General features: G+C 41.8%; 1 protein-coding gene across 5 annotated transcripts in view; it reads right to left on the minus strand.

Moving 5' to 3' along the window:
• The window catches only part of ncor2 (nuclear receptor corepressor 2), a gene marked incomplete at its 5' end in the record, with an annotated part of 59,808 nt that overhangs the window by 18,978 nt on the left and 16,068 nt on the right, over positions 1 to 24,762 (minus strand). For all 5 annotated transcript variants that reach the window (XM_083902649.1, XM_083902648.1, XM_083902647.1 and 2 more), the window contains 15 exons: positions 459 to 579; positions 1,639 to 2,068; positions 2,597 to 2,735; positions 2,841 to 2,983; positions 7,754 to 7,816; positions 8,730 to 8,890; positions 11,274 to 11,410; positions 13,227 to 13,325; positions 13,414 to 13,468; positions 13,970 to 14,148; positions 15,920 to 16,013; positions 16,240 to 16,412; positions 18,101 to 18,167; positions 20,072 to 20,124; positions 21,397 to 21,453. In XM_083902649.1, the coding sequence (XP_083758775.1) occupies positions 459 to 579; positions 1,639 to 2,068; positions 2,597 to 2,735; positions 2,841 to 2,983; positions 7,754 to 7,816; positions 8,730 to 8,890; positions 11,274 to 11,410; positions 13,227 to 13,325; positions 13,414 to 13,468; positions 13,970 to 14,148; positions 15,920 to 16,013; positions 16,240 to 16,412; positions 18,101 to 18,167; positions 20,072 to 20,124; positions 21,397 to 21,453 (1,971 nt within the window). The remainder of the gene's footprint in view (positions 1 to 458; positions 580 to 1,638; positions 2,069 to 2,596; positions 2,736 to 2,840; positions 2,984 to 7,753; positions 7,817 to 8,729; positions 8,891 to 11,273; positions 11,411 to 13,226; positions 13,326 to 13,413; positions 13,469 to 13,969; positions 14,149 to 15,919; positions 16,014 to 16,239; positions 16,413 to 18,100; positions 18,168 to 20,071; positions 20,125 to 21,396; positions 21,454 to 24,762) is intronic.

Consider the following 24,762-nt stretch of genomic DNA (forward strand, 5'->3'; position numbering starts at 1 on the left):
GTATTTCTTGAAAGTCAGTTGTTGTTTTGCTCTTATTTTGGGGCTGGATCCATGAATCTTGGTCGTAGAGTTATAAATTATATACAATTTTGTTTTCATAATCTGGTACTGGTGTATATTTTCCCCCTGTAGGTCTTCATTGTGCTGAATTTTTATTTTTACTCAGTAACGGATAGGATTTATAAAGTAACTAAGTACAATACTTGAGTCAATACGTACTCAAGTAAAATACAAAATCCTGATTTTAAATTGTACTTCACTACAGTAACTTGAGTAAATGTATGTCTTTACTTTCCACCTCTGATGAGCACACACAAAAGAAATGTGGGGCAGGTACCGTACAATAAAGAAACCCAAGGTTTTTCTGGCACCATGTTTCTAAGCTTTTCATTAAACTGTTGCATGATGCATAAAAAAAACACATAATGAGACACAAAAAGGTTTAACTTATCACTCACCATAGGAGGGATAGCTGCAGCCCTCTGTTTGAGCTGCTTCAGGTCCAAGGGCTTCTGCATTGGCGAGGATATGACTCCATCATGGGTGTAGTTCAGCAGGCTTGGCCGTGGAGAAGTCATTCTACACATACAGAGGCACAGGTAAGTTAGCGGGTGTCAAGGTTGTATATATTTTCTCCTTAGTGTGCTGCTGATGAAGGAAATATATCCCCCACGTGATCCTAAATCCAACAATTCATTAGCAATCATTTACAAATAAAACAAAAAACACCTCAAAGACTAAAATGTTTTTGACTGTATTTTCCTCCCACATTGCTCTTTACCAATATCCCAGGAGACATAGTGCATTCACAGATCCTTAGGGTGAAGCAGACATACATGTTTGAAGCTGAATGCTGTGTGTGTGTGAGAGAGAGATACAGGATGTGTTGACAGTGTGATGCTGTGGAAAAAAAAATAGTAAAAATCCATATCCATGTCTCACATATCTGTTGAAAGCACACACCATTCTCTGAATCACAGACACACACTTTGATCCGTAACGGCACAAAAGTGTGTGGTGTGTAGTGTGTACACTTCTGTGTGTGCAAACACATACACACTTGCTCCCTTTTGTTTGCTTTGGCAGAGAGGGAAGCGTTTCCCTCAGCTCTGCCAGTACATGCAGTCTGCTGTCATGGAAAAAATTTAACAAATACCGTGCAAACAAAACTAATCACTCCTCCCACGCACTTTGACACCCATCTCTTGTAGCCTCATTCACAGACACACATGAATTATATTATATATACTACATGTATTACTCATGCACACACACACACACACAGTACATTTATATTCGTATTCAAACAAAATAAAAATAAAATAAACCGTCTGACTGACAGAAAAGAGCAACCTGTGGTGAACACATAAGTGGCTTGCCAAATATGGCTTCACTGATGTACAGTGTAGCTAGGCAACTAATACCACTTGAAAACCCTTGTTGCTATTGTAGACCACAGAAGTAGGACACCTAGAAAACCGCTGCTCAGAAACCAGAAGTCCTCTGACACTAATAATCTCAATCTGACCTAAATATTTCACTGATAGAAACCAGACCGGAAAGAGACTGTAGACCATATCTACACAAACGAATAGGAAATAAATTGTTTTTATTGAACTTCTTGCTGAGCAGTCTTACCTGCTCTTATCTGTGGTGTCTGTTTCCTCTACTTCATCAGCACTGCAAGTGGCACTTGAGTCACTGTCACCATGGGAGCCTGTTTTGACTCCATGCTCCTTCTTGGAACTCTTGGTGGAGCTTTTGACTTCCTCAGTTTCTGCTGCAGGAGGTTTTTTATCTGCAGCATCACTCGGTGGTGCTGGCTGAAACTGCTCTTTGCTGGGCTCCCCGATCTCTGTCTTTATCTCCTGCTTGATAGCCGAGTCAGTATCTTCTTTGATTGGAGGTTTTGCTTCCCCTGCCTGGCCCACGTCTGACCCGGCAGCCTCCTTGTCTCCGCCATTGGAGCTGGCCTTCGGCTTGCTTGAGCCCTCCTCTTTCACCTTGCTGTCCTCGGACGAGTGTGGCGAAGGCAAGCTCTCTGTGTCAGAGCTGTTGTTTGCTCCACCTGGCAAGGACAGGGGATAAAAAGAAACACAGATTAGAAACAAAGACTGGGATTAAAATGTAATATTCATGTACAACTTTCCCCATTCCATCGACAGGTTTCACTGTTACGCGACATTAGAGAGACAACTTATCCGTGTTCAGTCTAAAACACAGAGCTCTGTCACAGGTTCTACCTCAACAATGTATTAACTTCTGGTTCACTAATACTAGGGGTATTAATGTAATCGTGTGCACTGTTGAGATTGTTGTTTGCAGCTATATCATGTATACAAAACACCACTGACACAAACTTAATAATACAAATATAATTTAAAAAAGTATACTCCTCTTTAATGTTTATTTATAATCATTTATGTATGGTTTATTTAATGGGACAAAGAAAGTATGCATAAACAATACAAGAATTTGTGTTAAATGTGCTAAAATTATTTTATGACTGTAAAAATAAAAAAACTATTCACAACAACCATTAATTTAATTTAATAAAAAGTATAACCAAAAAGATGTGTGTGTGTTGTGTGTGTACCTTCTCCATCTTCAGGGGCCTCCTCTTCATTACCGCTGGCTCCTGAACCCTCCATCTCCTCCTCCTCTGCAGCATATGGGGCACTAGCCCCCTCATTCTGTGGGGCCTTGCCCCTACGGCGGGCTTTTCTCTCCTTTTCCTGGGTCAACACATACATGCACTAAATTAAAAAGCAGCCCAAAATACTTGAGTTATTTCAGTGTTATTCAGGGAGAGGAGATATGATTCAGGAATTTTCCCTTACCGATTTCATTTTATGCTGCTGCAGAATCTCATCCAGTTTCTGCCTCTTCTTATAGTTGAAATAGAAGTTCTTGCACTGTGACACGGTTTTTGATCCCACCATCTTGGCGATGGCGGACCAATTCCTACCATACTGGAGAAGGCCTGGATTTAACAGATGGACAGGCAGGGGGATTAGCAAAAGGCATGAACAAAGAGAGTCTGACAAAGATGACACGTAGCCTTGCGTGACTGCATCACTGCTCCATTTCTAAATTAATTAAAAAGTCCAAGACTCTTAATTTACATTTAATATGTACAAAGAACGTTTCAAACCACCCGTCTCTTCACAGCATGGACGTCTTTATCAAGGGCCATACACATCTATCTCCAAACAGCTGTCAAAACCACCACACAAACACAGAGAAACTAGAGAGTAAGCACGAGGGGAATCGGGTGTGGTGGCTGACCGGTCAGTCATACCAATGACATCACTATAACACCCCCACCCCCCAAATTGTCACTGACTTTTATGTGACCCAGATTCCAAAAAAGCCTGGTTCTTTAGTCAGTCAGCCACATGATTGCGTCTAACACAAGAGTCTACAGCCTCCCTACTGGGCCAAAGCTTCGGTGGATCAACCTGTCGCACACAAAAATCATTTAGTGCGTGTGCTACAAGAAGAAAAGGAGAGTACCAAGTATGTTAAGTGCGAGTCACAAAGACTTGTGGTGTAAAGTTTGCTCCAGTGCCCCCCTTCAGCAGCTAAAGGCAGCTCATTAACAGTGTGTGCTGTAAGAGGCTTAAGCTTACACCACCCACTAGTTTCCTGCGCCAGCCTGACAGGTCCTGGCAGCAACACAAAAGGGGCTGGGTGTGTGTGTGTGTGTGTGTGTGTTTGTGTTTGAAGGAGATGGACGGCAGGCACAGAGCCAACAACTCCCGGGATAACCTTGTACATGGGTTCAGAGGTTTCTGCATCTCATCGCGCCATTGGAGGCAGTAGGACACAACTACAGCTACGAGCCAAGGGAGAGGAAAGGACAGCCATTTTCAGCCCCATTATTCCAAGGGTCAAATTAATCAGAAAGATTGTCTGAGGCACCAACGCTTTACTAAATAATCCCAGTAATAAGTAATGGCTGCAATAAAATGTGATCCACTGGGTTTTACAAGTTCAATTTCAAGGATCTTATTCAAAGGAATTAATGTGTGTACACAGGGCAACTCGCGGTAAACAATATATGAAGAACTTCTTATAAACATGCCACCACAAATACGGTTAAAATTATGTTTGCGTAATAGTAAGTTCAATCTATCGCAACATAACATGCAATTTTCTGATTCCTAGAGAAGCCATGCACCACCGAAAAAATATAGAGAATATTACGGATATTCACGGACACACAGAGGATTTATTTATGCCAGTATAAAAAAAGTCCCATAACAAGCAAAGGTGATCTTCACGTCTGAGCTGCTGGTGTCTAAAAGCTGCTGTACACCTACAACCTGTCAAGTTTAAAATGGAAGAGAGTTTTCAGCTGAAATATTCATAAACGCCACTAACGGCCTCACTAGGGAAGCTTCTCCAAGATTCTCCAACATTCGACCTGACTCGCTCCAAGCGGGACGAGACACTTGACCAGACACAGTTCAAACTGTCCAAGAGCAACTGCACATATGCTCAGACAATCAAAGACACAAACAGTGGCTCTCACATTCATACAATACATACATTTACCTTAGGGCAAAAGTGATCTATAGAAAGTCAAAGGTCACTTTGATGTGACCTCTAGCTATATCCAGTTTACTCCAATGTGAGCACATTCTTAAAGCAAAATCCCAAGCAGGTCTGCTTGACTCGGGGCCTTAGTTGCTTAGTTCCATGTGTGCCAACACACATGGAATGAGCATCCAATCAAAATCAGCAATACTGAAGCAGGTGGTAGCCTCACATCCAATCAGGACACTGCATGTATGTAAGCTCCTCCCAGAAAAGGTCCAATCCGCACCTGGTGCAGCCAGAAAGTGGTTGTTCCTGTCTGTCACATGCCTGTCACTCCAGCCGTCGTCTCGTGGCCTTGCCGTAGATAACACTATCAGAAAGTCTGATCTCTGGAGGAGCAGCGGGGAAGCTCTTTGGGGCTGGGCCTTCCGATCCAGAGCAGAGGAGATGAAAACAGCTCAGTCTCTGTGCTCTTCCTGCCAGCTGGCTTGATACTTGAGCCGGTGTCAGGTTGACTTGTTCCAAAAGGCACATGCTCCTGGCCTCTCCCCTCCTTTTTCCTCTCACTTTGTCCTCCCTGCGCTTCGGTGAGTCCTGGTCTGTTCTTCTCTGCCGCGTCCCTCCCCAATGGCGGTCGTCTGGGAAGACTTCCACAGGAAAGTGGGACTGTGGGGCGGCGCTATGTACTCAGCCTTTCTCTCCCCTCATCTGATCTCTCCTCTATCTCTCTCTCTTTTTTTTTCCCTCCCTCTCTCCGTCGGTCTGTCCCTCCCCCTTCCTCCCTCTGCCAGCAGGCACAGCGGCATGCACACACACACACACACACACACACACACAAACGCATGAGTGAGTATACGCTCTCTTGAACCTTCTCTCTCTGTCTCTCTTGTTAATACTAAAGCACACAGGCACAAACAGACTAAGGCAGTCCAAGAGTAAACAGAGAACAGAGCGAGTGGAGAGATAGAGAGACAGAGAGAGAGAGCACAGCCACTGAGCTACAGGGGAATGGAGAAAGAGAAAGCACAGAGAAGTGGAGAGTAAGCAAAGTGGGGGGAGGGAGTTGATGTTGATAGCATGAGAAAGCATAAAGGCTTTCACATTTTTCCTGACTGACCTGCTTTTCATCTTGACTGTGACCTCTCACCAGTCTATAACAGCACAGAGTGATGGGGGGAGAAAAAGTGAGTGAGGGAAAGAGGCGCTTGCCAAATCTTCCACAGCCATTGCCAATCTGGGTTGTTGCCATCTCCCATCCAAGAGAGAGACAAACAGAACGAAAGGCAGAGATAGAGCAACAGTGGAAGAAGAAAGAGAGAACGATAATACAGTATTCTCTCCTTACAGCTCCTTCAAATTGGTTCCTCCAATGGGCAGAGCAGGGGCCATTATCCAGCTGCCTGCCTGCCAGCAAAGCCTGCCAGATTAGTGCACTTACATAAACGCCAACCAAGAAGGGCGCACATGCAAACACACACACACACCAATCAAACCAAGTGCATACAGACACAACCACCGCTACACACCAGGGTTTAAGAAAACAAGGCTTTACAAAGACTGGCCATCCCTTTTTTTGAGGCACCGGTCTTTACAGGCAGCAAATACCAGATTGACCAACCGAGTGTGGTCATGTCATCTGTAAAGGCATCACTGGCTGCTGCTGCTGCCATGCTGGAATGCTATGAATGACATTATTCAGATCTATTCATTTTAAGGGGGATAAACACATTAGCTACCATGGAACACCTAAGCCTCTTTAAATCATATAGATGTCAAGCATGTGATGCACATGTATGTGTATGCATGTGAGGGGACGGACTGAGTTCTTAGTGGGGGAATCCCTTTGAGCAGGTGTCTGTGTGGTGGTTTGAACCAATGGCAAACGCCAAGAACAGCTCCTCCACTTCGAGCCACGATGCTGTAGCAAAGGTTTGTGTGGCTGGGGTTAAATAAGCCCTTCATAGAAACCCTGCTCCCATCAAGCTGCCAGGCTAATCCTCTAGGACGGAGCCCCCTCCACTAATCCCACTGCAGGAGACTGAAACTGAAGACATTAACCAGAATTATGACACTGGACCATGTTTGAACCAGGCAAATAACTTTGTAGCACACAAAGTGCAGGAAACTCCACACACACAGGATCATATAGCACAACACAGATCATGGCCATATTATGGCGACTTTTCTACACTAGACTGGCTTTGATATCACATTCAGGCTGCTCATAGCTGCTTGCAAAAGGCACTTGATTCCGCGCTGATTACAAGGAAGGACAGGTTAAATAAGTCAGAAGCAGAAGTGAGAGTCACACAAAGCATGATGACACATCATGTATGAACAGCCACAGAGTAGCCCCACTGAAGTTAGATTGTTTTGAGTAATGTGTGCAGAGAGCAAGACTGAAGACTGAGCCAAGTCACCCACGACCTAGTTAAAAAAAACATTCACAAGTCAAAAGTGAAAAGATATTTATAACACAACATAACCTATAGTAAAAAATACACACAAACACATAACTGCTGATTAATAAAAAACCTGTTATAGCCCACAGCAGGAGTTAGTCAGCTGACTTGCTGGCACCCACTAACACATACCTGCAAGGAAAAGAACAACTAAGTGGGGCAAGGGCCAGGGTGTCCATTTGCCACAACAGATACATGGTGCATCCCAATCCAATGAGTAGTAGAGTAATACTCAATAGAAACCGTCAGAGCTCATTCAATCATCTACTGAGACACGCAACAATCACTGTCAAACACTTTGACGCAGAGAACTGGTGCAAGGAACACGGGCAAAATGTCAGTGACCCCTAAGAATAGGCTTCTGGGTAATCTTCAGTCAGAGACAATAAACAAGCCGAGTTAATGACTGCTGTATTCACAGGGGCTGGCTGATAAGAGGCAGACTTTACAGCCTGTTTGATAAAAAGACAAGCTGCCTTGACCCAGAGAGACAGGGAAATGGTTCCAAAGAGCAACAGACCCAGTGCAGGCAGTCTGACACATACACGCATAGACGCAACCTAACAGCACGTGGCAGTTGCTGCCTCACTAACAGGAAGTCACAGCCGCATCACTTGTCCATGCTCGCGGAAAAAACGCTATTTATCTGCCACTTATACTCTTTCCTTTGGTATCTTTACTACAATGCAGAGTAATAGCAATGAAGTTAAAAATTACATGCATCATGAAGGCTCATTTGCTATTACCTTTTTTGGCAGTTTCCATTTCTTCTTCAGTCCAGCGAGAGCTCTCATTCATCTCCAGATTGGCTGTTAAAAAAGAGAGAATAACCAAGTTAGAGAAGGCGGGCAGAGGGGGGCGGGGGGGGGGGGGGGGGGTGCAGCTGACGGTGTCAGTTAGGGAGTGACTGACAAGAGGAAGGGAGAAATTGGAGAAGAAAAAAAAGAACAAGAGTAGGGGGCAGGGTAATTTGTACTGCTTGCCAGTGGGGTACTGCAGCACAGGTCAGTAGGGACTGTTTGTTTTAGGTGGAGGAAGCAGGAAATCCAAGTAGAGAAGTCAGTTAATGATTATAGACATAACAACTGGCTTCTCTCCCTGCACACTGTAAACCAGGCCAACCCTGGCCCTACATAGCAGAATAGCCCGTGCTAATATGTCCTCTATATGGACCTGTGAAGGGCACAGCGGGCCAGCTGACAGCGCTGCCAGCAGAGGAACAAACAGTGCTAGCCCCTACAGCCCGAGTCACCTGGGGATTCCCTGTGACCAAACCTTGTGCTGCAGGAGCAACTGCAGCATATACACACAAACACATAACTGCTGATTAATAATAATAATAAAAAAAAAACGTTATAGCCCACAGCAGGAGTTAGTCTGCTGACTTGCTGGCACTCACTAACACATACCTGCAAGGAAAAGAAAAACTAAGTGGGGCAACAATGTTGACACATGTATTTGTACTGCATACTTAAAAAAGTGATTTAACTATATACACAGAGAATATTTCCCACTGTTTTCATTACTTAGACTGCTATTTATGAGTGAATAAGCGAATGAAGAAAAAGGCAAAAAGAACAATAGTGCACTCTTGTGGCGTGTGTGAGACGAGGTCATAACAAAACCACAATCAGTGTTGACTGACAATAGTAAAATATGCAAAGTGCTGCATGTATTCTGATGTTAAAATAACACAGGACAACGGAGGAAGCTGAAACTGACCAAGCTCATTGTTGAGGGGTGGTGTGGTGGTCTCCTCCACTTCACTAGTCATAGAGCGGGTGATGCGGCCCTTCCTGCGTCCCTGGCTGTTGGCTGTGCGTCGACCCTTGAAAGCCACAGTGGGCTCTTTGTCCTCTGCATCTTCTCCAGAGGTGTCATCCCTGCATTTGGGAAATGTCAACAGTCAGCACAGAGATTCACCACACAGGGTGTGTGAAAGTGTGTGAGGTGGATCACTGATATAGGAGCCAAAACCTCAACACAGTCCCTGAAATGTGGGGCAGCATTGTTGGACACTGATAAAAATCTTTCAGACAAAAAAGAGCTATTATAATACAAACAACCAGTTGGTCTTAATCCAGCTCAGCATGCGTTTCACAGATGAAGATCACACAGAATACAAAAAAGCCTCTGAGAGCAGAGAGCTTTGAACATGGCTGCAGTATCTAGCCATGATACAGTATCTACAAGAACATTACAAATGTCTGCTCATGTTAGGTGACATATTTTAGGTCGTCGTTTAACCTTTGTACTCAAATATTAGTGTTTTCCAAAGAGCAAACCTGAGCGACAGGGACACTCACTGCTACAAGCATGGCTGCAGTTAAAATTAGGTTGGCTGTGACTGATAGCGTGACAGTGTGAGTGACCATGGGTCAACGATGTAGGGAGCTCTTATGATGCTGTGGTGAGTACTTTTTTGTTCATGATTGGTTTTTAATATATAAAAAGAGCTAGAATTCTACTGTAAGCTGCAAATATACTCATCAGTAGCTGCTTGAAATGTGTCTATAGTGATAACTCTTGCAGGCTACATTGGTCCTGTTCAAAACCATACACCAGGGCTATTGAACTAAAATTTGAGGGCCAGTTTTTCAGAAGGCTGTCCAGCCAGTGGGCCGGTCAACCCCTTTACTACTATTTTGTGTTGCATGTACAGTAAACGGATACAAATAGATATAAAATGTTATAAATTATTTAGCCACTTATTTATTGAAATGGCTGCTAGTCTTGTGCAAAACGGGTAAGTAACAAAACCAACATTCAGGTACAATACAATGTGAGTATAGTGCAAAAAGGTTACAGTTACAGTACCACCAATATTTCGGTATAACAGTCACAATTGAACAATATAAACAACATAAGGTGCAATGGCCACAACAGGCTATTTTTGCAGAAATATAAGTAACACTGCCAATAATATTCAGGTACAACTGCTACGGTTGGTTCTTAGTGCAAAAAATAAAAGTTACAGTACCAACAGGACACAGGTACCGCTACAGCTCGCTCATATGCATGCAAAATATTCTGGTACATACATAGGCTGCATACAATTACAGCTGTACTAGTATTTGCCAAAAAGTGACTCAAAGTATCACTAAGTGTCGCAAAGTGATACAAACATACCAACACAATCTGATCTGAGATGTGCACAAATCTATCACTATCATGTCCCTAACGTTGTTGGGACTCTACCGCATTGGCTTTAGTGAGTTACACCTGGCCACATGTACGCAGACACCGCTTTTGCTTTCTTTTTTTCTCTCAACATAATATATCGAGTGTCAGCACAAAGCCACGCCAGGAGACTGCCACTGAGCTTGAACCCACTGCTCCTACATTCACCTTCCGCCAGCTACATAAATCTTGCAGATAGGAGCGAGTGGCACCCTAAATATAGCAAAGCCAGCTGTGCCACGGGTAACAGGCAGGTAGCAAGGTGTGCTGGGAGTCACTGAGTCCCCCTGGCGTCACCTCGGAGCAGGGAAATGGAGGACAATGCTTCTTCATATTCATCATCTACCTTGGCACAACTCCTCATTGATATAAATATACAGTCGCGCCCATAAGTTTACATACCCTGAGCACAAATGTATACTATAGTCTAGTCCCATTCATTGAAACTGAAGCAGTGTACAACTACAGCTGATATCATTAAAAAGAGGATGAACACAGAGATTATAAATACATTTTCCGGCAACAGAAAGAAGTGACATGACATCTGTTGTTTCGCATCATTTGCTGGCACTGTGCCTTAAAACACCCCCTCCACCAACGCTGGACCAACTCGCTTGTCCACACTCACTCAGCTTATCGTCCTGCTTATTTTCCCCATTGAAAACCCCCCAGGCAGAAAAAAAAAAAACAAGCACAGACTTTGAGAAAGAGACACTTGGCATCCTATTGGGAAAGGGAGAAGGATAAACAGGAAAACAGCTGTTTTAATGGGGAGAACGAATGGACTCTTGACTTTATTGTAGGTGGAAAGATTTTCTGGAGGTGATAGAATAAGAGCTCAAGGGTTACAGGATGATTGGATTTCCAGATCTGCTGCCTCTAGCCAAAACTTACTCCTAATCTATTTACTGGAGTCTGACTTGGAACAATATTAAAAATGATATGCTGGGGAAATGCAATAGAAGATCACTTCAGTTTTACAAGAGTTTCTCAATTGGCTACACATTTCAAGTCAGTCAGTCGATTTGTTTTTCCACATAGTTTTGAATTTAAAAATGTGTGACGCAAAAGACAAACACAACTCACTTCATTCCATCTTCCTTGTCCTCGGCTTCATTTTTCTCTTCATCCTTCTCTCCCTCCTTCTCTTTCTCCTCCTTCTCCTTCTCTTCCTGGCTGCTGCGGTTCAATTGTTGCTGTTGCTGCTGCTGCTGCTGGCCATGCTGCAGTGAGAGACAGCACACAAACAAGGCACTCCTGTTATGAACATCATCCCATGCAACTGGAAACACAAACATACACCACAACCTCCTGTGTGACCTGGATACTTAAAAACAAATGCAATCATCACAAAAGTACATGATGTCAAGTAGTGAAATCTGTTTTCTGTCACTTTAGTGGATGACTCTGCAATGTCCTTATAATTCCCCAGATGTTATTTCCATATGTTTGCAAACAGTGGGCTGGCATAAATGACATGGAGGCATTTCTTATGCAACAACACAACAATAGTATTATGTAAATATTCCCTCTCTTTGCCACGTCCAAAGACTTGTTTTCTCTTATTTAAAATATACCTTTAACCAAAAGAAGCTGCTCATTTTCAGCACAGGCAAAACAAAACAGGATATGAAACTTCCAAAATTACAGCAGCACATTTCTGCTGTATAACCTTTGTTCTCTACGGACCCAGAACCACTTCCTCACCAGCTTCCTGCCTGTCTGGGCTTTTAAGGTGAGAGTTCAGATGAATACAGACGTAAGCAAAAATCTTAAACAGAGATCAGCACTGACAAACAATTCAGCATTCAATGATAAAAAAACTGCTATTTTCCTTTCCTCAGACGCATCATCGACACAATAATCTCTATCCACACTAAAGATACAGACCATAAACCAGTTGATGCAGGAACACACTTACAGAAAGTGGAGTTTAAAAATCCACTCCATTACCACTAGACTCCACAAGGCTGAAAACGCATTAACATTTGCATTAAAACCCATTACTCATCTACACCGTTTTTCATTATTATTACATAATCTCTATTAGCATTTGGTGTGGTTCTGACGCTAAGCACTGCATGTCCTGTTCCTCCTGTGTTGCTGCCTCCCTCTGTGACTGTGAGCTATCACAGCTAGCTGCTGCTGCTGGGTAATGAGCAAAGGTTTCTTCAGGAAAGATGAGGAGACACCGTCCTCTCACCAACAGGAAAAGGTCGCCAGTAAATTAGTCTGCCGTTTCATTAGAGCCTGCCACCATGAAGTTTAACAGGTGGCACCTGAACTGAGACCGAGCAATAACTGGGAGCTCATGGGCAACAGAAACCACAGATGTTGAAGGAAAATACCCGAGTATGGAAACAGTTCTGCCTTTGTCGGGTTGAGTAATCTGTGGCACTATTTCATGGCTTGTACTACGGTTATTTACATCCAATTCATTGCTCAATATATTGATCTTAATCAGTTCTTCCTTGAGGTGCTGGGCTAAGTTATGTCTGTGTCCGTTTATTTTAAGGTGAATATATTGATCATTTGTCCTTTAACCCTCTTATGACCAACAAGATAATCAGGCTGCCTGGGTTTATATTGACGTTATTGATGTTAAGGCTGTAGTATTGACAAACAAATATTTCAGTTGAGTGAGTGCTGCTGCCCTTTTCTGCTACTTCTTCCAAGATAATGTTCACTTTCGATATCAGTTATTCAACCGTTTAGAAATAGGGTACTGAGAAACTGACGTCACAAACGTGTGATCCGCTGGTGAATCTCGTCTGTGATTGGACAGATCGCCGGTCCATGGTTTCTGTATTTTCTAAGTATCACAAACAGTCTAGGAGTTACAGTAATGACAAGTAGACATTCCAAATCCTGTCTTTAACAGACATTACTAGTTGCTGTCATTGCTGCTGGCTTCTTAATTGCTAACTGTAGCACTTATCGATGCGTCTGCCTGTGTACTACGTGGTGCATCACATACGTACATGTGTGTATTTGAGCCTTGATGAAATGAAGATCATTGAGATTATAGGCTGAGATTACCTGGCTTCTTCCACGGCGTCTGTAGTTCCTCCGCACTATGTTCTTATAGTGTTCATTCTTTTTGGTGAGGTAATAAAACAGCACACACTCAGCCACAGTCTGAAATACGAAAAAAATGATTGATTTTCCAACAACCATTTATTGAGAAAACTGTAAAACAGAACAGACGAGAAAAATGTATTGATACCTTTCTCTCCAAAAAAGATGCGATGAGGCCAAAGTTTTTGGGATGCTGGATGAACCTGTTGAAGAATGACAGATGGTAACATCAGCATTTGTTTCATATCTTTGTTGATGAAGCTAAACAAAGGAGCATGGTCCAATCCTACTCATATTAATTGACTCCTCTCCTACATTTCAGACATTTTGGAGAGAATTTTAGACCTCGACTATGTATAAAACTAAATTAAAATAATTTTATGACATTTTAATCATCCATAAACATTCTGCTTTTGTTCCAATGTGGGACCTTGAAAGCTTCTCATGAAACTTTCACTTCCTTACCAACTGAACCTTTATTGGTCACGCATACATCACAAGGTGTATTTCATGTGGTTGTTTAAATAGAATCTCATGTGGACTAAAATAAATAAGACATAAGTGCATCTAATGTAAACGAATGTATAGAGACTGATATAAATGGGCAACCAAAGGCTTTTTCTATGCAGCTCCACAAATCAACTAATAAACCTGTGAGGAGATTCTTGCAAATTGAATTCACTTAACACTCGTTTTGTGCTTACTTCTCTCTGAAAGTGTCCTTCTCCTGCTCGCTCCACATGTTCATAACCTGCCGGTCCTTGTACACCTTCATGGGGTCGTCCATTAGTCCATTCATGTTGATGAACTTGATGCGCTGCTGCTCAGCATCAAACAGCATAGGAGGGATGACTGCCAGCTGCCGCATTTGCTTCTCTGTGTTCTGAGGTACATAAATGCCACACACATAGAAATCAACATCCTGCAGTGAGTGGGCTGGTCTCAAGAGGGAACCTATTCAAGTGATGTTTACTATGAAAGCTGATGTAGTGCTACACTCTGTTTTTGAAGTGTGGAAGCGCTCAGTTCAATAGACTGAGGCATGCTTCTCATCAAAACAACCCATTAAACCTAAAGCAGATAAAATGAAGAAATAACAGTGATTAAACCAAGCACTAAAAAATTGTTGTTCCAGTGATATCACAGATGAATAAATGGAAAGACGCAATCAGGGAAATATATAATAACAATAAACTGGATAAAGAATCTTAATGACATTTTTGAGACTGGGAGGGAACAGGTAACTGAACATCTGTTTACAGCAGGGCTAGGACAAAGGGGGGAAAAAGTGTACTTAAAATTTGGGTTAAAACAACTGGCAGAAAACTGGAAGAACAGAAATATAATTTGATTAAGTAAGTAAACTGTATTTTCAAAAGGATGCATTGTCCTCCATTATCATTAACACGGACATCATTGGCCAATTAGAATCACACAAGCCAACGGGCAAATAGTTGCCTGTGCCGACATTAACACATACAGTCTATTTTCTTTCCATTCATCTCTTTGACTGTAACTATGGCAACCTTTGTCAGCATAAACAGTAAGAATTTGAGGAGTATAAATTGAGACAATGAGTTCTATAAATCATTTCACAGGGCTAAACAAATATTAGCGAGGACTGACACCTGACGATTGATTACTGTTGTACAGGCAGCTGACAATGTGTGGTAATAAGACTATATAAGACACAAGTGATGAGTGTAAAAAGGAGACAGTCAGTAAAAAGTGTCAGATGCTGTCAAAGGTTTGGGAACATTTGTGAATTGAAAGCAGCTGTGCTTACTGCTGGGCTGTGGTGGCTTTTAAGGACTGGCACTTAGCTTTGGCTAGCACTGTGAACTTAGCTACCACAAATATTCCAGTGGCCCACCAGCTGAGAATAAGTCCTCTGAGTGTGAGCTGGCATCTTAGAGATAAACCACAGTGGGATAAATATGAGCCACTAGAAAGGCTGCAATATGTGACAATATTTACTCATGTGTGCCAAGGACAAATAACTGACATTGTGATTTTTTTATTTATATTTATAACACACTGATGTGGTTTCCTAGCTCAGTAAACAATGCGGAAGTGCATGGAACTAGGGATGCACCGATTGCCATTTTTGGGGCCGATTCCGATTTAAAAAAAAATTTTAATTGCTCAAAAATTATATTCGAATATTCCCTCTAAAAAACACAGATATTCGAATATATTCTCATAGTATTTGCATCGCGCATCGGTGCATCCCTACATGGAACTTTGTATCACTTTAATGTCCAAGAGAGACACAAAAAAGTGTGTATGCAGTCAGAGAGAAAATGACACCAAGGCTCACTTGATTTCAGTGACCATTTTTAAGGTCTTTTTTAAATGCATGTTCAATGTTCATTTTGTAACTAGTGGTTCCAAATTATAGTAAAATGGATGATAAAGCAGATAATTTATTATTTAAAAAAAATCTACATGGTGCTGACCAGGCCTAAACATGGCAGTTTACAAAATAATCATTTTTGACAGCATTCTTATTCTAGCAGAAGCAGTGTCGACCTAATGTTTGTACCACTTAATGCATCCAGATGTCTGCTTTTCACAATCACTTAAAGCTCAAGATATCAAGTTTGTGATAAGTCGGTGTGAAAAACCAATATCACGATAACATAACAGCTTACCTCGTGCTCTGAGATTCCATCAATGATCTCTGAAACTTCATGTTCACTGCGAGCGGCAGACGAACTCAGCCCTCCCCCTCGCTGCCCAACGCGACTTCAGAAGGAGACACAGAGCAGCTGTCACTCACTCACTCGCTCGCTCATTATTGCAACTGAGCCATTTATATTACACAGTAAAATTAATCCACAATCATCCTTTACAGTAATCACTGTAAAGAGGCAACAAAACCTGCTTGAATCTGCTACAAATGTCAGATGTGTATTTACCTATGTTAAACAATCAGAACAGGAATAAATAACATTAAAACATGTGATCTCACCTCTGCATGCGCTCCTGCATCTCTCTTTGCTTGCGGATCTCTGGGAACTGTTTCTCGTAATATTCCCGCACCTTGCTCTCTTTAGCTCTGCGTCGCGGGTTGTTTTCAATGCGCTCAACCTTCTTCTCCCAGGCTTCCATCAGCTGGTCATAGCGCTGGCAAAACTTCTGTTCCTAGAACATTTCAGAAACAAGGAGGCTTTCAATCTAATCATCAATGATATAGGCAATTTGTGATGTTGTTGTGAATGGCAAAGTTTTGCATTGGTTGCACTCGTTTGCCCAACTCTTTCATTTAGGTGCACCAGCACAAAATTTAGGATCACCCAAACTTTAACGGTTGCCCGTTTGTAATTTCCCATATGCATTTATCCTTGTGTAAAAATGTAAATGATTATAAAAAAGAATAAGGTGTAGGTAGATTATTTAAATTTCATTAGAAGCACAAACAGTGTGTGTGCACACAAATTCACACACATGAACAGGGAAACTCCTGACCACTGTGCAAAATACAGGGGGGTCTGGGGGGGCTAGACCCCCCTGGTTAACATTTGAGACCCCCTGAAAGCTTCAAAAACAACATTTGAGGGGGTCTAAACATGTTACAGTGTAATTGGAATGTTTTTTTTCCCAAAGATTTTTGTTTTTCAATTTCAATCTTTATGGAAAAAAAACAGAAGTAATAATATAATCTACATACATACTACACTTTGCTTGTTTTCTTATCCTTTATAACCAGACAAATTATGTATATTTTATTTTATGTTTTAATTAATCGCTTTCCAAATAGGGCTGTGGAAGTGGTCCACACAAGCCCACACCCGACACCTGGGGTGGTGAAACAGTATTGCACAACAAATGGGAAATGGGAGATGAGAGATCTCCTGACCATTATGTAGTGGCTTCTTTATAGAAGGACCTGCAGTGGTTGCATGGTTTGTTTGTTGCGGGATGATTTGTTGTGGGAAGATGATCTACTTTTGATATAAAGCTTATCTTTGTTAACTACCTTTATATACTTTAATAAAAGCACAATGAGCATGATATTATATTTCTGCTGACAGGTCCTAAATCCCACACACTATACTTTTAACAGGTTTCAAAAAAACAGGCACTGCTTGCATACAATAAGTCGATTGGATAACAAATACTTCCCTGGATCTCAGTCCGTGTCTGTACCTGTGCATGTCCAGAGGGAGCAAAGTCATATTTTGGTATTCAATGGGGAGTCTGGCCTTGAGCCGACGACAGCCAACTGTTTTCCCAGCTTCCTCACAAACATGCTGTAAAGCAGACCATTAACCCGGCTGCAGACCCTCAATAGACCCATAAACCACAAGGTGATGTCTCCCTACTCTCTGCCCACCAAGAGCTAACTCCCCCACTTGGACACAAGTCCAGACTGGACACTCATTTATGACTCACATGCTTTTGATGCAAGTGCTGCTCTTTCATAAACCTTCAATAATAAATATTAAACTAAGAGCTGTGAGGTCAAACTTGGAAGCAAACATAGAAAAGACATTTTCTCCACCATATTGCCCGTTAGTGGACAGATGCAAATGTCCGTTTGCCTGGCTGTTGCATCGAAGCTCCATCTCATTCAGATCATTCACTCAGTCGCCCTTCTTACTCAGTGTCACACAATCACTGACAGGAGAGAGTAGTTACTAACTCTGAACAGTAAAGCTCATTGATCAAACTAATATTCTCTCATATTGTTATCTCATATCACTCATTTTGACTTCTCCTGACAACAGACGAGCCCCAGAGCTCAATTTCAAACTGGCAACTAACTAACTAAGCCCAGTCATCGGTCGAGTTCCAGTACATAGTCAAAAATGTTTGAGATTTGTACTTACCCACTGCTTGCGAGCATGATTTCTCCTCTTGAAGTATAAGATGAGCTTCTTTCTCATCGCTTGGTTTCTAAGGGGTGACAAAATAGAAAGAAAGTGACAATGTTTAAAAAAAAAAACACTCAATTCAAACATTGTTTGGCATTTTTGCACGTCACAAATCCAAGTAGATGGCTTCCACCAGATCCTTGGGTAAATTGTTCCTCCTGCTTCACTTTTTCTGCCTCACTTCTTTATCCAATATACAAACAAACACACAAGTACAAAGACAATGCCTGTCCTTGTATGCCATGGCTCGATAAACTCTAACTTGCTTCTGGGTGGAAAGGACAACGAGGGGAGCCAAACTTATAAAACTTGTCTGGGCTGGGAACAACCAGCCACAGTGCTTCAAATAAAGGTCAGGGCCAGTAATCTCCTTAGGCAGCCACTCCGTTTGTGTCTCTCTTTGCTGCAAGACAGAGTTTTATTCCTGACACTTAATCTGTCAGTTGTAAGGTCACGTTCCCTGCTGATTAATGTAATCTTATTTTACATTAGTCACTTCAGCTGAGCGGCAGGGTCCCTAAGGTGACCAGCAAGGACAGAGGACAAGGAAGTGGGCTAGTCATGGTGTGCACATTCGGGGAAGATTGGACGATAGGATGAAAACATTTATGACCCAGAATGATAAGACACAGAGGACAATCTATTCTTCACTACCCAAACATCTGCTATAACAAACCCATGTTAAATCTAAACAGCCTAAACCCCAAAGCTACACAAACACACCCACACATACAAACAGAAACATTTTGAGCAGAGCTATTGCAGCAGGAAAGATAAAAAAAAAGTTAAATCCAGCTAGGTGCTATTGATATCTACAAATATCGTGGCACATAATGGGTGAGAACTAACTTGGTATAGCAAAAGCAGATTTAATAGATTAAGCCCTTTAAAGACAGAGATGGCATTGTCCTCTGGACAGCAGATGGCAAAGGGAAAGATTAGCAGTCCTGAAGCAAAACCAAAGGTTTCCTTTGTGCTGCCCTGAGCCTGTGCCATTTCTGAGATATCAGGGAACACAGTAATTTGGCATAATACCTCAAAGGCATGATGGCTGAAAGACTCATTATACACACACTTGTAACACATGTTCTCCATTGGTACAACCACCTTGGGCTTTACAGAGTTTAAAGTTTGATTTTGCGATGGTAGTTTTGTCTGCATCGATGCACTGATGCCCAGGAGCTGGAATGAGAACTCAGACGCTCAGCACTGCACAGAAATACTGGTGCTCATCTATCCCAGCAGGTACGAGTGTCAAGGTTATCAAATGGGTTGGCAAAACAAAGAAGTCAATTGTGCTGGACAAAGCAACATAGTGGTATTTAATAACACGCACACACACACTCACAAGGAGAGAGAGCGAGGGGAGAATTTTCAGGTAATTGCTTTGAGGCAATAATACTGATCAAACGGTGCAGGGATCAAAAGGAGTGAAGACAGAGCAGTGTGTGGCTAAGAGGTCAGTGAGGTTTGCCACTGTGTCCAAACCACAGTGCCAGTGGAGGAGACAAGCAATTATAACCCACCTACAGACCTTTCATGTGCCTTAGTTCCTTAAAAATAACAGGTTTACATAAGCTCTGCTGAAGGACAATGGAATGACCAGATCATCCATTCACTGCAGATGTCCACTAACACAAACATTTACATGATTTATTCACCAATTAATCATTCACCTACCATGTTTTTACAACAGCCAACAATAGGCAAACTGATGCTAACAAAATGGTGCCTTAAATAACTTTACGTTAATGAATATCCTATAAATACAATCAAAACCAGATTCTTCAACATTGCAAACATTATAACATTTTCTGAAATGTTAGCTTTAATACGAGGGTTTTAAATTTAACCGACAACAGCGTGAAAGTGGTGTATGCTTCTTCATAAATAACATTTTTTACATATATTCAATGACAGACTCACATTTTGATGTTCTCATGGTACTGCTTGGTATCAGAGGGTTGATTGTACAGAGGCTGGAAGAGGACAAGAAACAAGCAGATCAAAATTCAGTCATGGGTGGACGGTGTGAACTTTTTTTTCTGAAAAATGTGTAGCTTTTACAGTCCTAAAAGCTCACTGTTAAAGATACACGGAGGATTGTGCTGGTTTAACCAGTCCCTGCACTAACTGATAAGTACACATAGATTGACCAGTTCACGCTTTCATACGCGTTAGCCGTTTATGGCTCGTAGCAGCGGACAGCAGTCATTTGAGGCGAATTTCGTTAGCTTGTTTGCTAACATTGTTGATGTTTGTATCGCTCAGGGTTTAACTTCACCCAAAACAGACAATCAGACTGTTTTGTGTAAGAAAGTATCGTTCTAATTGAGCAAAACATCTAAAAATCCAATTCTGCACTTTCCTTTACACTTAATGAATAATTTGACTGCACTATTTTGTCACATGTTTGCTGTGTGTATCTGGTAAAAGTTGTGAAAGCTCTTGATCCTTGGTCAGTAAATATATACTTGACTTAATATGCTGGACACATCTTTACATCATACAACATTAGTTTCGTGTAGGTAATTGTTGTTTATCAAGTTGCCATCTAGTGGACACAAGAAGGACTCTGTTAATCATCTAACAACAAATTGATACTGTCTTGACAAGTGCAAACAGGAATTATACCAGAGACCAAATGACAGCATTTATTCAAGCACCTCTTCAAGAGGACTTGAATATTCCAGAGTGAGTCAAAGCTCTGACTGACAGAAGCCAAATAACTTCCTCTGACTCAACAAAACAACCCACTCAAATTTAAAAGCCCTTAGGGACCGAGCAGAATGTGTTCAGTGCAGCATCTTGCACCAACTCTAAAGGTAATTTTGTTGAACAGAATTAAGCAATTAAATTGCCCCTGTAAGTGTCTGTGGACAGCTGGAACAGCTTGAAAGACAGACAAGTACATAATATAAGAGAGTATACATGAAAAACAAAGAAGAGAAAATAATGCTGCAACCAAAGGTACATTTAATGGCTACAAGAGCAAAAGTCCATGTTCTAAAAATGCAATCAAGTAAACAAGTGTAACACCGTACACACCGACATGTTTTTAGTTTATTCACTCGTCAACTTCAGCTTTTGATATTGCTGAAATTAACTTTGAGTACAGAAATAAAATAGTTTAACTTAATTCTTTCACATCACTGGCAGAGAGTGTATGATTCAAACCTGACCATCAACACAATCTAACCAAAAGTTAATAATGCAAGAGACTAATAGAGTGACATCAAATCTCCACTCACCAGTTCGACCCGGGGCCCGAGTCCCTCCAGTATCCTGTGAGCTTCTTCTGCCTTTTTCTGAAAAGAGAACACGAACAGAAGTAGTGCATTAGCCAGCTGCATGCACCTCTGCTATCACCATGGCAACATACTGAGCACGCTCATTTGATCACAGAGGCTACACCACTGCTGGCTGGACAGATGGACCAACCACTGGATGTATGGATGTACTATGGACGGATGGATACACCGACTAATATTAGAGCTTTAACTGGAGTTGGGCCACAGTTCCTTCTCTCGTCTACCAGAAAAGAAGATTACTCACCTCCCCTGTGAAGAGAGGGGTAGAGAGAGAGAGAGATAGAGAGAGAGAGCGAAGGAAGCAAGTGGGAGTGGAATAGAAAATGAGTGGGGGAGAAAGAGGCGGGCAATCTGATGAAAGTCAGAAATATCTCACCTGCAGCTCACTATCAACAACAATCAGCCTCTTAAAACAAAGGTTTCCTGGCAGGGATCATAAAGATGGGCAGCCAAAAACTTCCATCTGCAGCTCTGCTCCGCCATACATTCATATTCATCTCCAGCAGAAACAAGGATGAATAGTATCCCAGACTGCAACTCTCAATATTCTCCCTTCATTCCACTTTGCACATCTTCATCACTTTATCAATCAAACAGACACACACACTGCATGCCGTCACATTCCACCTCACTTCAATTTCTTCGGTGACCACAGGGTTAGACTGTGAGGAGTCAGGACGGACACATGCACAGGGAGAGTGTGAGGGGTAAATGAGGAGGAACTGCACAGGTGATAGCAGAGATAGAAGCTGCCAGTGTGTACGTGATTCATCTCTTTTTCACAAGCAACCATGCCATGATGCTTCTTTTTCCCTTTCTTCACAGCAGAGGCACGTTTATTAAAGACTCGCACTCGGAGGGAAAACCCCAGACGAGCACACACAAACGGCTCAACGTGACTAACTTGTGTTTCCATTGGAGTCACCGGTGAGAAAATCTGTCCATTTAAAAATTCAATGAGATAAAAGGAGGTGCAACACCAAGGCACAAATATCATTAGTATTGTGTTAACCATTGAGGACGTCTATACTTCTTACATCACCTTGTTGTTTGATGTTTATTGGACATACAATGCCATCCTTCAATCATGGTTGACTACACTATGGGTGGTGGTGGTGGTGTCTGGGAGGATTAGCTTTAGTGTACAAGTCACCACAGGACACTGCTCTACATATTATTAAAATGCAAATAAATATGCGTAATATGAAACCATTATTTTCCCTCGACGTTTTGCATTAATCAGATTTTTATTCCTCCTCACCAGTGAGTAGGTGTAACAGGCTTCAGAGTATTGCCTCAGAGAGCGTGCTCACCGCAAGAGCAGTTAATGAGCAGCAATTATTAAAAGCAGCCTTTTATCCTTGGGGAGCAGGGAGGATCAAGGATTTCTCTTTATTTCCTGGTCGTGATTAGTTTGGCAATTTTGGGGAGAAAAAGAAAAAAAAAGAAAGACACTGACCTAAAATGTGTGTTATATGGCTTCACAATGATTACTTGAACCGACACATTTACCAATGTTGGGAAGGGAAGGAAATGGAAGGGAATTGATTAGATGTAATTATGGCTTCTCTCAAAAGGTTTTGTTTAATTATGCTGAGAAAACTGCCCTCTAAATCCATACACACACAAGACCCAACTAGAGAGGTTTTCTCCTTTACTTCAATTATAGCCCTCCCTGTGGTAGCACAAAGGACTGCTGCTCCAACAGTGGCATTAAATGCAGCCTTACGTCAACAACCCTTGAAGCTAAAATTGTGAACAGAAGAAAACCTAGTTACAAATTGATGAAAATATTACTGTGGGTACATATTATGCAACTAAAATAACATCGTCACTAAAATTCTGGAAAAGAGGGGAGACGTAGAAACAAAAAGAAAGAGCGAGAAGAGCTATAGAGTTTTTAATAATTATATTATATTAATTATATGAATTATATTAATATATATGAATTATAATAATTCAGTCTCAGTGGTGCTGTATTGTCCTATGCTGAAGTGCAGGACTGCTCTGTCCTGAATCTACAAAGAGTGAACTTTGCGTTTGACAATGTCTGTGAGTAAAAATGCAGATGTAACCCTGTCTGACAGAGGTGCTGACACTGAGCCCAGAAGGGACAGATGACACCACAGTAACATCAGCTCAGACAAAAAGCTCCAGCTAGAGAAATTCTGTATGTCTGTGACTATACAGTATATCTTGCAAATATCTTGCAAAAAAGACTAGAAAGAAAGGGAGATGGAAAAAGTTCAAGGCAAATAGTCTGAGATATCTGATGTAGAAGTATGCAGCACAAAGTAAGCAATTCATGTTTTGTGCTCTTTCAGTGAGCAAGGATAACATATTGTGGTATATGACCATGAGTGATCATATCTTGACGTCATGGATTCTTTCACACCTGTACTTTGAGCTGCCCACATACAAGTGGATGACTCGCACGTATTCATCTATACAGCCATTATACAATGGGCAGATGATACTGTACTGTTGTTGTGGAGAACAAATTTCCATAAATACAGCCTGTGCGATGGAAATGAATGACGGATTGATAAATACTATAATCAAACAAGCTTCCAAAATCAAGTTATTAGACTTAAAATTTAGCATGTACAATAATATTGTACTTCCAGCCTTTCAGATGAGTCTTGAGCAATCTGTAGAGTCCTGCTGTTGTGCACAAGTGTTTTGGTCGAGCTGCATCAAACGCAGTAAAGGAGAACAGCCTGTAGGACACACCCAGTACTGTGGTGTTACCGACGAAAGGGCTACTCAGGACATTTTTAAGTTATCTGAGGGCATCTGTGCAGGATAGAGCAAGTTAGAGCACAGTGTAATAACAACACCATTCCTAGAAAAGTCAGGACTTTGGCCTTTTGCTCACGGACACTTAAGCAGAGTGAATGTTTGCTAACCCATGGGTGTTCAATTCAGTTCACTAGAGGTTAGTGCAGTGTACACGTGCACTGTTTCTGTACATTGTTTTGTAATTCTAACTTGCCTTGAATGCATCAGAGAAAAAGGAGTGAGGGTGTTTTTTTTCCTCTGAACTGTGAATCTAACCAATCATTCCTACTTCGTTCAAAGAGGTTGAACAGTGGGGTTTGATGCAGCGTAAGAGGAGTTCCCTGGCACAATAAAAAGTGCCTGGCATTTCACCACTAGGGGGACTGAGAGCACTGAGGATCACATCATAACAATGATTATCTTCTTCACAGAGCACCACGGCATGTAATAATGAAATAACTGAACACTTCTTAAAGACCTCCCAGCTGTCCTGTTCATCTTTTCTTGAACAAATGATGACATGGC

Source organism: Microchirus variegatus, assembly GCF_963457635.1.
Source record: "Microchirus variegatus genome assembly, chromosome: 16".
Lineage (NCBI taxonomy): Eukaryota > Metazoa > Chordata > Actinopteri > Pleuronectiformes > Soleidae > Microchirus > Microchirus variegatus.